The sequence below is a fragment of the Oculina patagonica genome, chromosome 3 (genome assembly GCF_052425735.1).
Source record: "Oculina patagonica isolate OP01 chromosome 3, crgOcupat, whole genome shotgun sequence".
Taxonomy (NCBI): domain Eukaryota; kingdom Metazoa; phylum Cnidaria; class Anthozoa; order Scleractinia; family Oculinidae; genus Oculina; species Oculina patagonica.
In genome coordinates, this window is record NC_135760.1 from 12,952,358 (window position 1) to 12,967,836 (window position 15,479).

Here is a 15,479-nt window from a genome sequence, read left to right on the forward strand (position 1 = left end):
CCACCCCCGATGAATATTGCAAGGGTATGAAGACGAGGCTAGCCTGGAAGTGAGACTCCGAAACAAAATGGCGTCCTGTTATTTATAAAATTTATATCTACAAGAAATATGGACGACCAAGAAAACAATGCAGAGGATCTTCCTGACGGTAACTAGGTTTCAAGGTTTAATTGCATTTCTAAATCTTTCTGGTGGAAACAGATGCTGATATTGTGTTACATTGTGTTGTCAGACATAAATGTCCTCAGAGCTACCATTCAAGATTTAAAGCGACGAGAGAACCAGCTTTTAAAAAATAGAGAACAAAGTGAAATTGAATTTGGCCAGAGGAGAGCAAAATTTAAAGAGCTTTACATGGCAAGAGAAGGTAAGATGCTTCATGTTTGTTTAAGAATCCTTTCTTTAATTACACAAATCATCTGATAAATATATGCTTAGTATCTACTTCTAATTTAACACTGAGTTTGTGATGTGATATTCTGGCTTATTTTAATTCGTTTATATTTCTTTTGCTGGGAATATTTAATTATGTTGTTTAAATATATATATGCATACCCCCTATATGCATATATATGCATAACTGTGCACATGTTTCTTGATTTATTGTGTTCCACAACTTGTTAGTAGACTAGACATGCCGATGATGAAATAGGTTGTTATATAAGCTTAGCTTATAAACAGCGCTTGTGTGCATTATAATTCCTATTTATTTTGCATTGAATATTTTAAAGGAAGCAACACTAGTTAAGTCTTTTTATTTAAGTGAACTTTAACCACGTCACATCACTGTGTAAATAAGTTGTTATAACAGTTCTTGTAGTTGCATATTGCATCAAAATAACTACCAATTATTTGCTTCTCCTTTCACTTCCAATCCATTTCTAAAGGCCGATTTACATGGTACAATTTTGTCGCGTGTGACATGCTTACGACAGGCCTACGACACGAACTGTGTCGAGTAAATCAAACCTACAACTTGCTTACAACTGTTGTAGGCGTGTCATAAGCCCGGGGGGGGGGGGGGGGGACTCGCATATGAAAGTGACGGGGATGCTCGTCGTCTCGCTTAGGGGTGTAAATTTCGGACTTTTGGTCTCGCTTAGGGTGTTCTGGAAAAAAACGCCCAAAACGCCAATATTTTTAGCCATAATGGTCTCGTTTAGGGTTACACACGAAGAAATATACAAATATAAACTCCATTCTTAGTTTTTTGGTATCTTTTAGGGGTCAAGAAAGGCTTGAGCCACACCCAGATTGGTCTCTTTTAGGGGTTCTTTTCAAAATTTCCGACGAGCATCCCCGTCCGTTTCATATGGGAGCCCCCCCCCCCCCGGGGTCATAAGCTAGTTGCATGCGACAAAATCGTACTGTGTAAATCAGCCTTAAGACAAGCATCTAGCAATTTCAGGGTATTCTATATATGCTCTACAATGGGAGCCCCTACAATGTATATCCAAGGAGGTTTTCATATTTTTGTCTTCTTATTTTTCTGTAAGAAGATCAAGACATACATCAAAGACATACGTCACAAAAGCAATAACATGTTGCCAAAGTCAATTTGCAATTCAAGTTTCAGCAATAAAAACATCACATTTTCAAGTGTTGTGTTGATGTAATTTATCACAAGTCAGTGCTTAATCATGTTGTCATCAAATATTGATTTATTTATAATTATTTTTGTTAGTAGAAACTCAGTCATGTTCTATTGGAAGTCTGAGAATCTGATTGGTTCTCCCACTTGCCCTTGTTTTCTGCAAGCGATAGTCAACTGGGCTGGGCCTCATTGACTATTCGTTCTTAGCATAATCCAGCTGCCGTCTATTGGCAAACGCGCAATCTGATTGGCTACACAGGTGCCATCTATTGATCGATAGATGCAGTTTTTTGCTTTGTTTTATCAATCAAAACTGTCAAAAAATCAATTCTAGCGATATTCTGTGTTTAATAGATCGGCCACTGGGTTTATGCTAAAACAATTAGACGGCTTGCTCTCGGTTTATATCGACTTTGATCGTTGGCTTGGGGCTTTGCCCCTCGGCAACTGTCAGCTGGTAGAAACCTCGAGCTTGCTGTCTAATTGTTAAATAGAGAACTCGGGCCCATAGTCTGATTGTTAATTATTAATTTCATGTCAGAGGAACTTGCAAAAGAAAAATCAAAACTTAAGACAACACAAGAGGAAGCAAGAAAATTAAGAAATGAACTTCAGAGAGTACTTGCCGAAGGTGATGGATACAGGGCTGCTGCAGCCTTGGCAGAGAGCTCTCAGAAAGAGGAATTGGAGACACTACGAGCTAAATACCAAGAGGAGATTGTATCTTTACAGGCCATTATGTCTGGTAAGTGATAGATTAAGTAACTAGTTGAGGCCAGCAGATCTGTGTTTGCTAACATACAAGATTATTATTCAGCAAATAATTTGTCACAATGTCCATATATATGGTCAGAGAGTCCTTGTTATTTGTCATCCGTATATGACAGATATCCTACGATAAAAATACGGTAGTTTACCACATGTGGAAGTGTATTTAAGACGACTTTTCCAACATCTTGCAAAAGGCCGCACAAAGAATTAAGTTCATCTACCTATATGAATAATGAAAAATGTTACGACATATCCTCTGATTTAAGCCAATTTGGCCTACAGTCCAATCAGCACAGAAAGGTTAAGTCTGTGTTTGAGCCAGGCCAGATGTCATCCCGGTTTCCACAACACGAAGCAGCAAGGAGTATTTCTACTCCCTCCTGGATGGGATGCTAGTCCATCCCAGCATTTATACCATGCCATAGAAAATACAGCCAATCAGAATACAGGAAAGCCGTTGTATATTCGACGGTATTCAACCCAACCTTCCCATCGTGCGCTGCGATTGTATTCTCGACGAAATTTAGTAAGCGTATTTTCTATGGCATGGTATAAAATAGTTACACAACACTTTCTCGTGGTATACTATGGAATATCCCACTTGTCACTTGTATTTTCTTGGCATACACACTTGCCTAAAGGCTCGTGTGTATACCGAGAAAATACAAGCGACTCGTGGGATATTCCGTAGTATACCACTCGAAAGCGTTGCATAACTAGTATTTATACACCTGGATGGAGAGAGATACTATGAGTAGTAAAGTTTCTTGTCCAAGAACACAAGGCAGTGCCCCAGACAGGGCTGAAACCCACACTGCTCAATCAGGAGTCCAGCGCCAATCAGGCCACTATGCCTCCCCTGGCTTCCCATCAGCATACCTTATACATTTTGCCTCAGTTGTTGCTCCTTCCTTGACATTAATGTTTCATAAAACAAATAATAATATTATAAAGAGGCTTAAAATGTTTGCATTGTATGACAACATTGTAAATGACTGTTTTAAAGGGACATTGTCAGCATTCTTACAGCGCTGACCTGGACAGCATTCACATTTTGAAAAAAGTCCACCATGGACTTTTTTCTAAAAACGAACCTTGAGAAAATTAATGTGCTTTGACATTCTTCTCAGTGTTTCACTAAATGGGAAAATTTGGAGAGAAAAAACACTGAGAAGATTGAAGCAGATTTCTGAAGGTTCTTGACGCATATTTTTGATTTCAGGTTAAGGTGGACTTTTTTCAAAACGTGAAAACTAGTGTCCAAGTCAGCGCGGTCTGAACGCTGACCATGTCCCTTTAACTATTTTTGCAGAGGCTGTAAGAGAAGCAAAGGAAAGTGCAGCAGAACATTTTGAGATAGAGAGGCACAATCTTAATGCCAGAAATCAAAGATTGGAAAATGAAGTTAAGAACCTTAAATCTCTTCTCTCTTCTGATGAGGAAAGCAGCAGTGGCAGGCCTAGAATGTTGTCAGGACTGTCTGATGCTGTTGTTGGTGCCATTAGACGGAACACTGCAACAAGCCAGACCTCTTCTGTGGATGGTGAAGCTGTCCCAGATGTTGCAAAAACACTTGAAAAAAGCATGGAAAAGGTAATAACTAGTTTGACCATGTAGATAGTGGCAGTGGTGAATTGTCACACAAATATCAATTTTGTTGTCTACTGGTAATCAATATCATTTAATATGCTGTAGTTAGAGGTGTGTTGTTTTTCCAAGGATGCAGTATTAGGGGCAAATTAGATGGTATGATTCTTCCTACGATTATCGCATGTGACATGCCTACGCCATGACTACAACACAAATCACAAGGTTTAAATGAACGTACCACTTCCGTATGACAGGAGCATGTGTGTAAATGATCTTAAGTCATGTCGTAGGTTGTCATAAGCTTGTCGCATGCGGGAAAGTCATACTGTGTAAATCAGCCCATAGACTTCCCCTCCCCCCAGTACAGTTTTGACCGTCATGGATCGCTATGGCAAATATCCTCAGACCCCAGTAGAAGGAAATTCCAACCACTGTTGTCTTTGCCCGATGCAACAAAAACTGGAGCCAGTTCAGTGATAGAGTATGCATATCTGTTTGTTTGCTCAAAGGCTCAAGAAGATGCAGAGGCCTGGCGCTCAATTGTGATGCCATTGGAAGAGGTATATTATAGATCTTTTATATGTGTAAAGATTCATGCTTCTCAAAAAAATCTTTGCATCCTGTGAGAACAAAGTTAACATTTGTTGATGATGTGTTTCAGGAATTATCCTTTATGAAAGCAAAGTTAAAAGATGCACAAGAAAAACTTAAAACCGCAGAAGCCAAGATTAAGGTGCATTATAGTGTTCTAATGAATTATTCCTTTGAATTGTATTCAAAACTGGATGTTTTGATATTTAATAACACCAACAGTTTAGTTGTGGGTCCGGTTGTGTCTTTTTATTGTTTAAAATGACAAATTTTTCAGGAGGGAGAAAGCAAAAAGCATGAAAAGAAATCTGAAGAAGAAGAATCTTTATCAAGAGAAACGTTTGAAGAGCTGCAGGAAAAGGTAAGGAGATATCTTCTGCAACTTAAAACATGTTCATGAAGAAAATTAGTTCTAAGTACTATGCAAAGAATCATATTTATTGAATTAAAAAATTTATCAGTAAAACATGTTTTATTATTAATTCCTGACGCTGGATAAATGAAAAGGTCCTGTAAAAAAAAAACAATATTATTTGGGGTGGTTCTGCTGTACCTTAAGTTATAATCTTGATGTAATTTTGCAAATGCTGGATTAATTATGTTTTTTTCTACACAGGTGAAGGAGTTGAACCAATACCTTGAGTCTGAACGATCATCACGAACAGATCTGGAAATGTATGTGGCTGTTCTTAACACTCAAAAAGGTTAGTAATATCGCAGCCTTGAACTTTGCACCTCTTACTTTTGGTTTGTATCATTGTTGCAGTTTACAGTGATATGCAAACCCTGAAATTCATAATCCAACTAACAATTGTGTTTTTTGATGCCATCAATCATGATCATATGACGACAGGCAACAAACCATAAAAAAAAGAAACAAAAACAAAAAAAATGGATGAAATCTATCAATCACAACTGTCAGACGTTATCTTTGACCAGGTTAAAGTGAACTTCTGTTTCCCGAGAGGTCTCCTAGGATGATTGACAGCAGCAAAAAATGTATACTGTTACTCCTGTTACTTTAAGTTCTGTTCAGAATTTAATTCCATGTTAGAGCTATTTGCAGCTGAAGGTAGCTTTCAACATAAACACAGAGCTCTTTCTTCTCCTCGCTAATCCTTGCTAATGAGAATTTTGGTTTTTTAAAGGTGTTTTGCAGGAGGATGCAGAAAAATTACGAAAGGAACTTCACAATGGTAAGTAATTTTAGTGTGAAATAAATCAAACCCCAATCTCGACATAGAAATTCTCCCTATCTTGTCCTCAGACATTTTTTACAATACAAGATGTGAGAATTTGATCAAACTTTTTGCTTTTGGTAACCAGTAATGACCTGCATGCCTTGCTGTGCATTGATTACTGAAGGAAAAAGTAGATCTTGAGCGCTGTTAGAATGTATATGATCAACTCTTAAGAATTGCAACTAATATGGGAAACTTATTAACAAAAACTGGAAAGTTAAAGCCAGTTGTTCCTAAATTTTTTTCTGGTTGTAATTTTTTTCAGTTTGTAGATTGTTGGAACAGGAAAAAATGTCACACAATGATTTAAAACAAACATGGGAGATGGCGAATGTGCAGTTTGTGGAAAATTTAAGAGTGCAGGGGGAAGCTTTCTCTAGAGTATGGAACATACTGACACCTGATCAGAGAACAACTGTTCAACAGCAACAACAGCAGCCACAGCCACAGGTGGACCAGCAACAGCAGCAGCAGCCACAGGTCGGCCAGCTTATTGATCTACAAAGTCCACAGACCTCCCCACAACCAACCAATCAACAGGTAGTTTGTCTAAGCTTGTGCCAAAGAGACAGCGCTGAATAGTGTGTAAATGATTGTCTCATTGCAACCCTCCAAGTTAAGATCATTTAAGTTGCCTTGGCGACTAAAATTTTGGAGCTGGCGAATAAATTGGAACCAAAGTCGCCAGCCTGGTGACTAAAATTGAGAACAAGGATTGAAAGTGTGAGCTTAATTTTTTCACTGGTGACCAAACTTGAGCAATCAGTGGACAAATGGCCACTAAGGAAAAAAATAAACTTGGAGGGTTGCATTGCATGTGAAATTTGGTAATGCCATTGAAGTTAAGGAATATGTCAAATTGAAGATTTAGGCTGAAACAGCTATACTGCCACTACAGAGATCTGTGTAGTTATTCTGTTTGGTTATCACTCTGTTGTGATTTTTATTGTGCATACATGTACATGAAACAACCAATCAGTCATTTCAAACTTTTACAGTCAAAATAGTCAGTGCATGCCACCTAGTATTCCAGAATAGTTCTGATTAACGGCGAACGGATTGCATTTTTCGTTTCAAACATTCAAATTCAATTTGAATATTGGAAATCATTCAACCGTAAACACGTGAACATGTGAACCTGTCAAAAATTATTGAATTTGATTGGTTAATTTTTGACAGGTTCACGTGTTCACGTGTTTACGGTTGGATGATTTCCAATATTCAAATTAAATTTGAATGTTTGAAACAAATAATGCAATCTGTTTGCCGTTAATCAAAACTATTCTGGAATAAATTATAGGAAGCAATCGCTAACTATTTTGACTGTAACATCTTTCTCCTTTGTGATAGAAAAAGGTTTCGTCAAACCATGAATGGGAGTGAACGTAACTTGCCTAAATCAATAATGTTTCACCTTACAGTTCTAATCAGCTTCATCTTTGTTTTTTTAGCCAAGCTTTGTTCCCCAACAAGTGTCAATATGGGACAACATTCCCACAGTTCCTTGTACAAATCAACTGGGATCTGAGGTGGAGAATACAGAGGACAACAAGGACTCAGGATTAAGGAGAGCGCACTCAGCATCTGATCTAACACTGAGTCAGGAGAGTGAGTAGCAGCCATGCTGTATGTTGTGTTTTAAATTTATCTTTGGTTTAAAATTTTACAAACCAGTGTAATTTTAACTTTTGTTGTCTCATATTGGTTATCACAATCTGAAGCAAAGGGAAATAAAAATCCCATGTATTGTTACACCAAAAATAAATTTCGACCACAATATAATATTGGTAATTTGAAGGTTTATGAATGTACATTCAACCCTAAACTAAACACCACTGTCTAATAAATGAAGCTGAACCAACCAGTTTTTAAAATATACATGCATTACAGTGAAATTAGTTTTAATAGCTTTCTTAAGTTAACCTTTACAAGTACAAAAATTGAGTCAGATGAAATTGTTAATATTAATTATTAAAATAAAGGTTACCACTGAATTTGATTTCAGCAAGTAGTACTGAAGTCTCCAGAGCACGCTCAGTAGAAGAGCTTTTATCATCCAGTCCAGAGCCTGTAGCTGCGTCAAATGTACCACCACCTGAAGGACCCAGTTCCCTCCCAGCCAGACCACGGGTGCCCAGCAAAGGATCTGGGGGCAAGTTTGATTGGAAGAATTTCCAGGAAGCTGTATGTATATGACATTTTGTGAAAGTCTGTTAGATTTTAGAAAAACGCATTTTAATTTGTATATATCGTAAAATCAAATTAATTGAAAGACATTTGCTATGAAAACAGCAAGCAGAGTAAGCTTTCTTTACTTTGTTAACACAAACCGGCAGCAGAAATGGTGTATCCATGAAGTTAAAGTTGCAAAAAATTAACATGCACTTGGAAGCACATTTGACAAATCTAGATGGCCTGTAAGTAATTTATAATTATCTGGAAAATTACTTATGTCTGAGTTTGTTTGACTTTTTGACAACTAAATACTAATAGCATTTAATGTCGGTATACATGTTTTGCAGGTGAAAGTTTCCCATGAGAGTAGCTTGAGCAGGTCATGTGCCATGTGTGGTAATTATGAGCGGCAGCTACAAAAGATGCAGGATGAAAATCAAAAATTTCAAAATTTAGCTTCTAATTTACAAGTTGCACTTGATCAGGAAAAGGTAAGAGCTTAGTTACAGTCACACAAACAGAGCTATTTTTACATAAGGTCTATAAGAATTGTGATTTTTATGTACTAAGATTGATTATGTCTGGTCAGAGAGGGGTAAAGGTAAAGGTAAAAGTAAAGTCTGTGTTTGAGCCTAGTGACCCATAATTTAAGCTAGAGCTTATCCCGGTTTCTGTGGTATTAAGTGACAAGGAGTCTTTCTACTCCCCCTGGATGGGTTGCTAGTCCATCGCAGGGTACCCCCCAGCATTAAAGTTGCTGGTACCCATTTATACACCTGTGTAGAGAGAGGCACTGTGAGAGTAACATGTCTTGCCCAAGAACACAACACCATGACCAGCGCTTGAACCCAGACCGATTAATCTGGAGTCCAGCGCACTAACCATTAGCCAACTGCGCCTCCCACAAATGAAAGTGTAATGAAAGATACATGTTACATTTAATTCATTTTCATGTTTTCCAACAGAAAGAATTGTTCAAAGAACAAAAGATGAGAAATAAGCTGGAGGAGAGTGTAGCACGTGCTGCTGAGGATGCTCAGATGCAAATCAACACGCATGCAATGACAAACAATAAGTTGGAAAAGTTAGTCGCTGGGCTGCGAGAAAACTTTGAGGCAACCAAGCACGGAGCTCAAACACACATTGTAAGTTTAAACTGAAAATGGCTATGTACCAGCTGTATCATGTGCCACTGTGACTGCTGATTGCCCCAAATTCCTTTTCACTAATTCTACCTTATATCTTCTCTAACATGGAGGAGAATCTCCATATTTTATTCCTGGAATCACTTACTAATTTCCCCGTTTTATTTTAAGATGAAGCTTGTAGCATCCAGGGATCAACTTACCCAGGAGGTAAACACCTTTGTGATATTCTGCTCTCAGCAATGTATTTACCGTTTAGAAATAAAGCTGATTTTTTTACCTGGTTCGTAAAAAAATTCAGCAACTAGCTTTGACTCCTTGTTAGTAGTAAAAAAACCTTTACTTGTTCATAATGTCAACCAAGCAGGCTTATTTGGTGTTATGTGCTTTATGAAATTTATAGAAGGCAGAGCAAGCAGGCTTTTGCCCTACATTAGACTTAATTTTACTGCAGAAATTAAGCATTAGGTTGATGACACCAAAAATGACACCAAAAATTCGATCAAGTGACTTGTGAGTACACACAATTTAAAGAATGCTACAATGTATCTAATTCTGATTGAATTTGTCATTAACAGCTGACGAAGTTGAGAACTGATTATGCAGCTCTTCAAGACAATGCTATCCAGCAACTCACACAAATGGACTCTGATGCCAGGTTGGCAGAGATGAGAGAACAACTGATGCAGATCAGAGCTGCATCGGAGGGGACAGAGGAGAAACTGAGAAGTGAGGTAAGAACAGAAAAATGAATATTACGGCTATTTATTTGAATGAGAAAAATAAGACATGGCTACAATATGATGTGAGCATGCACTTTGTTTAAGTCAAGAAGAGAGATTTTGTACCATTTATATGGCCAGTTTACATCCTCGTTAGGACTTGTACAAGTCTATGACCTGTCTATATAAGAAATTGCAAGTCTAATTTAAGACGTGACTTGATAAAGACCACCTTAAATTCCTGGTCCAAAATAAGCCACAAAATGATGAGATAATAGTGGAACACAGACATTCATTTTTAAGTGTTCAGGCAATTAAGTTATTTCAAAGTTGATAAAGTGTGTATTGTAAAGGGAGAAGAAATTACACTCCTGACGATACCAGGCCCAGTGTCCTGCTTAGAGTAGGAATTTATCACAATTTCAAATTACTATAAACTGTTATGATTTAAAGCCCTCCCTCCAATGAGCCCCCCGCCCCCCATTTTGTTGATTAAGGTCGCGGGGGATACCTACAGCATGAATAAATTCATGAAGCGAAATTTCGCTAGACCTGCATGTTTTAAAACGCTTATTTCTCCGCTGTTATGGGTGCGATTAAGCTCAAATTTTACAGAGACATAAAGAAATGATAAATGATTATGTATGTCATCTTTTATTTGGTGAATTGGACTTAACGGCGATGTTATAGCCTTGTTAGTGCCAAATTGGGAAGAACATGATTTTGTGGCAGAGTTTGCGGAACGAGTAGGAGACAGCACACTCTGATCTTGTCACAAACTAATCAGTCAATATCTCTAGAGTGTCATAACAGAAGCGGATTTTTTAATTTAAGATTTGCCAGCAAGTAATGGCGGTTTAAATGCGCAAATTTTAATTGAATGCCTTCTACCTCTTTCTAAAAGCGCTCTTTTAAAATTCCGCTTCTGTTATGACACACTACAGTATTCATAGTTCACCTATCTGCAGTGGCAAGTCATGAAGTTATGTATCCGCGCTGTATTCTCTGCCACAAAATTGTCGGAAAAGTCCAAACTTTGAGATTTCCGAAGGTGTCCCGACCAAAACACGATCAGTTTCCAAAGGAGAGATGTAATTATGATAATTATATTCCACGCTTTTATGGTGAGAACAATGCGTTTTTAAAAAGGAAACGATTGTTTATGCCGAATATTATTGTGATTACTCTGAGCTGCAGAAATTTTCAAATTTGAATAAAAACAAGCTCACAAATTTCCTACAATCTATATCAACGTATAAAGCTAAGTGTTGTTTTAAATCGGTCAAAATATCAAAGAAACAGGATTTTTTTTTAAATCACGCGCACGCACTCATATTTTTATCCAGTCATGAATATCTAGTAAAGTTGTCGATGTCAGTCGTTGCACTTCGTGCATACGCTTTAAATAAATGTATAATGATGAGCCTAAGGTGTCCCCTGCGACCTTAAAGACACATTATAGTAAGCTCCCTGCTACCAATAACAAGAAGGGTGGTGCCTGGCTACCTATACTAACTGATCTGCATATGTTACTTGAAGGTGTCTTTCCTCAAAGATCGGGTTATGGCAGAACAAGTTGCAAAGGACAGTCTAGAGGCAATGCTTCAGGGAGATGTGGACAACATCAGGGCTGAGCTGGGTATGAAGACAGTTTATCAATATTTGTTGACAATTGTGGCAGTTCATTTAGTCGACACTGTGAGAACATGAGCTGAAAATGGTCCTTGAAATACCAAACAAAACCAAATATCAAAATAAGATAGTATTCCAAATCTCTTGCAAGTTTTTTCCTTCCTTGCCCAAGGCTAAAGTTTATTAAAAATGAGGGATAACCCTTTGCTGAAAATAAATATTGAACAACTTCTTTGGTTATTTTGTTTTATTTTTAGATACATTGAGAGTAGAGCTAGAAAAAGAAAAAAGGGCCAAGGCAGAGGTATTGTTGATAATATAGCAACTCAGTGTTTCACTAAGCACGAGCATAAGGAAAGCTAACTTCTTACAAGAGCTGCTCATTTGTTTCCTTCATTTGTTGTGTCTCACCTTGTTGATTATGAATTAAACTGTTTTTGATTTATTGATAGGCACATTCTCAGCTTAGGAAGTCAGATCAGTCATTAAAGAACACAGAAGACAAGTCTAAACAGGTCATCATTGCACTCAGAGGACAGCTGGATGAAGCTAATGAAGAAAAGGTGTGAACATAGTTATAGCTCTTTCCCACTACGTCATCATGGCCATTGTTCTTCTTTTCTCCCCCTCATCCTCTTCATCACCATTGTTGTGCCGTTGTCATCATCATAGTCATTATTATCATGATCATCATCTTCCATGTTTATTGTTATTATGACTGTTATTTTATAAACATTTTTTTGATTCATGGTCACCATGAATACAATCTAACAGTGGTCATTATATGCTACAAGAGTTACCAACAATTGACTGTATTGTTCACTCCATAATAAACCTACAGTTGCATACATCAGCTATTTTACTAGCTGAAGATTTTCATTTTATGTGTTTATGTAAATAGTAACAAACCTCTGTTGCAGTCTAAAGCAGAAGATGAATCTAAACAGTTGAAGAACCAACTGCAATCAATGACAGAACAACTTAACCAAAGTGAAACAGTGCAGAGAGACTTTGTTCGCTTATCTCAGTCATTACAAGTAAGTTGTCTAATATTGCTAAAATGTACTGTTGCGTATGTGAAATAAATTTAAACAAAATCCAGAGAATGTAGCATCATGCTAGCATAAACACAGCTTGGAGTTATAAACTAGTTTGCTTAAAAGCATTAATCTGTTTTGTTAACAATTAATTTTAAAAGATTTAATTTATTGTTTTATATTCCGTTGAAGGAGACAACTAAAAACACCCTCCTCCAGGTCAATTTTTGAATTGAATGTCTGTTTTTACATGTGTTGTGTGATTCTTCAGCCTTTACAATGACCTTATATTTCTTCTAATTGTTATTATTTTTGTCTGCATTGTTGTAGATGCAAATTGCCCAGATCCATGAATCAGAAACAGATGTACGTTGGCAACATCCTGAGGATATTAAAGCATGTCAAAATTGTCAAAAACCCTTGAAATCAAACAAAGAAAAGGTTGGTGAAATCGAGTTAAATTTGAAAAAAATCCTTTGGCTTAAATATCTAAGACTTACAATTTCTCAAAGAATCAAGTGTGCTGTAAGATATTTCTCTGTAAACCTAAGCAGTCTAAATGTCAAGATAGTATACGTTTCTGTACCTTATTACAAAATTTTATACCTTATTATACAAATTCTCCCAATTAAGTGAAAATTCTCTATATTGCCCTACCAAAATTAACGTGTTGCAAAAGTTTTAACTAAGGTTTTTTCATATTTAAATGTAATATATTGGCAACAAGGTAAATGTAATTATGCCAACTTCGAAGGTCAGTAAGTAGTGCTGTTAAGACCATTATGATTGTCTGTGGGAAGCAGGCTTTAACATGGTCAGTTTGATCAAACAGACAATTTCAGTCTTCACCAGTCGTTAGCAAGACTGTTGATGGCTGAAATTGTCTGTTTTGTAGTCAGTTCCATACTGTTGTTTTTTCTTCTCGCAGCACCACTGCCATCACTGCGGCAAAGTGTTTTGTGAACAGTGTACGTCCAAGACTGTTTTGGGAAGCAAATCATCCAAACCACACCCAGTGTGTAACAACTGTTATGTCATACTAAACAAGGACTCTACATCTACATTCTATAATACAACCCTGGCAGATGATAATAGGTGACTGTGGAGCTGTTTGTTATGGCTCACATGTCTCACGTGGTGTGGTGTTATTATCAATTCGAAGAATGGACTCATAGTTCCTGCAGTGGGGCAAGAACATTTCACCTTGTTACTTCATTTTTACAAGAACAGAACAAGAGTGAACGACCTTGTATTTATTTCTGTATGAAAAAGAAGAGCCACTCCTAGTCTTATTATGTTTCATCTGTTTGTTAGGAATGTGATAGATATTGGGTATAAAAGCTGCTGTTTGTCATGTGATGTGACATAAATACAATAGTAGACAGGTAAAATGCAATCCTTCAAGTGAAACACACTTAAACAAAAAACTGGATGTCACAGACCACTGAACTGATGATTTATGTTTGCGGAATATTACCCTGAAGTTATGATGAAAATTTGTTTACTGTAGGTCAGGATACAATCAGATCATTAATAAGCTTGAATTTATGCATTAAAGGAAAAACTATTTTCTGTGTTCTGATTGAAAATGGTGGTGTTGGGTAAAAGAAAATTAAGTTTCATGAATTATAAAACATTAATATTATAGCCAAACCACCAGTAATAGAAACTTTCTTTGTGATCACGTGGAAACCCAATCATCCTTTAAGTGAACATAGTTATGATTAATTTACCTATTAATTAACTAGCCATGAAAAAACAAATTCAGCAGAACATTTTGTTTGTCATAGTTTGCCAGACTCCAGTGGAGATTGACTATAAATTATTTTAATTATTATGAACAAGAGTAAACTATTTCAGTGAAACTTTATGGAGAAGACAGGTAACTGGTGATTATTTGGGAAGCAATTTCCTTGTAAATTAAACATTATGAGCTTTCGCCTGTTAGCAAAGTTTACATGATGGAATTGATGGTTTATCAAACAGATCAGGTCAGTAGTAAAGCTCTACAGATTATATTCAAACTTAGTCAGTATTGATCAAGTATTCTTTGTATACACATTTTCATACACAAATATGGGATAAAAACATAAAGGTAACGATCTCAAACCTCATAGAATTTCTAAAATGGACATAATGTAGTAACATTTGGCTGTGAACTGCAGCATTAACCTGTTGAAAATTCCTCCAGTCTAATTGCGGCATTACCGCTAGCTTGCAAACCTAATATTTTATGAATTCTACCCTTTCTCAGTTATCATACGAAAGACAAACAAATCCTGAGCCATCTGGCGCACTGGTTACTAGGCTCAGACCAAGAAGAAACGTGGCAGTGATGTTAAGATGTACTGACCGAGTTCTAGACTATTTTTACACTGTAGAATTTTTTACATGCCATGCACAGGCTGTGAATTGTCTGCATGGGGGTATCGGAATTGTATGTTAAATAATTTAAATTAACCGTTTTCTAGCAAATAATTACAGCTAGTTCTTATACTGGACATGGTATTTTTTATTTCAAAACAATGTTGGGAAGAAGTTCTCTGGTCCATCATCATGTGAAAATAATTTCAATATCGTCCTGCCTGTATTATTAGTGTATGCCATGGATTTGGTTTTGTCCGGGCAAACTTGACTCTAGTGACACTGCTCTTGAAGTGTCTTTGCGAAATGGAATGAAATAAAGAATGGAAAAGTACTGAGAAGCTTGTCTGGTTGATAAATGCCTCTTGATTCCTGTCTAGCTTTTCAAGACAACCTTTTCATGACCCAAAACAGATTGACTGTGGCCTGGAAACTAGGCAAAATGTCTTGTTTCTGTTGCACCCGCCTCATTTAACTCATCTATGTGTTTCATTAATTATTTAATAAATTAATTTGTTTGTTTGTCAAGTCCCATTACCATTTCTTGATAACCACACCTGGTGGGGGGGGGGGGGTACTCAAAAAAGTGTTTATACAGGGAGGCTCTGCCCCAAGTT

At 36.9% G+C, this 15,479-nt stretch overlaps 1 protein-coding gene across 2 annotated transcripts; it reads left to right on the top strand.

Annotated features, from left to right (window-relative positions):
• The first annotated feature begins 50 nt into the window (after positions 1–50).
• LOC144646697 (rab GTPase-binding effector protein 1-like) lies at positions 51–15,196 on the top strand. Of its 2 annotated transcripts, XM_078506370.1 has the most exons (22): positions 51–148; positions 233–367; positions 2,136–2,339; positions 3,678–3,958; positions 4,465–4,515; positions 4,617–4,688; positions 4,824–4,907; positions 5,163–5,250; positions 5,695–5,742; positions 6,053–6,327; positions 7,239–7,395; positions 7,793–7,971; positions 8,310–8,453; positions 8,928–9,107; positions 9,279–9,317; positions 9,686–9,841; positions 11,369–11,468; positions 11,719–11,765; positions 11,914–12,024; positions 12,382–12,498; positions 12,829–12,939; positions 13,427–15,196. In XM_078506370.1, the coding sequence occupies exons 1-22, from the start codon at positions 109–111 to the stop codon at positions 13,595–13,597; spliced, it is 2,790 nt and encodes a 929-aa protein (XP_078362496.1). In that variant the 5' UTR covers positions 51–108; the 3' UTR covers positions 13,598–15,196. The 2 variants fall into 2 exon arrangements, with proteins under 2 accessions (XP_078362496.1, XP_078362497.1); XM_078506371.1 differs by lacking the exon at positions 4,465–4,515.
• The last annotated feature ends 283 nt before the right edge of the window (positions 15,197–15,479 follow it).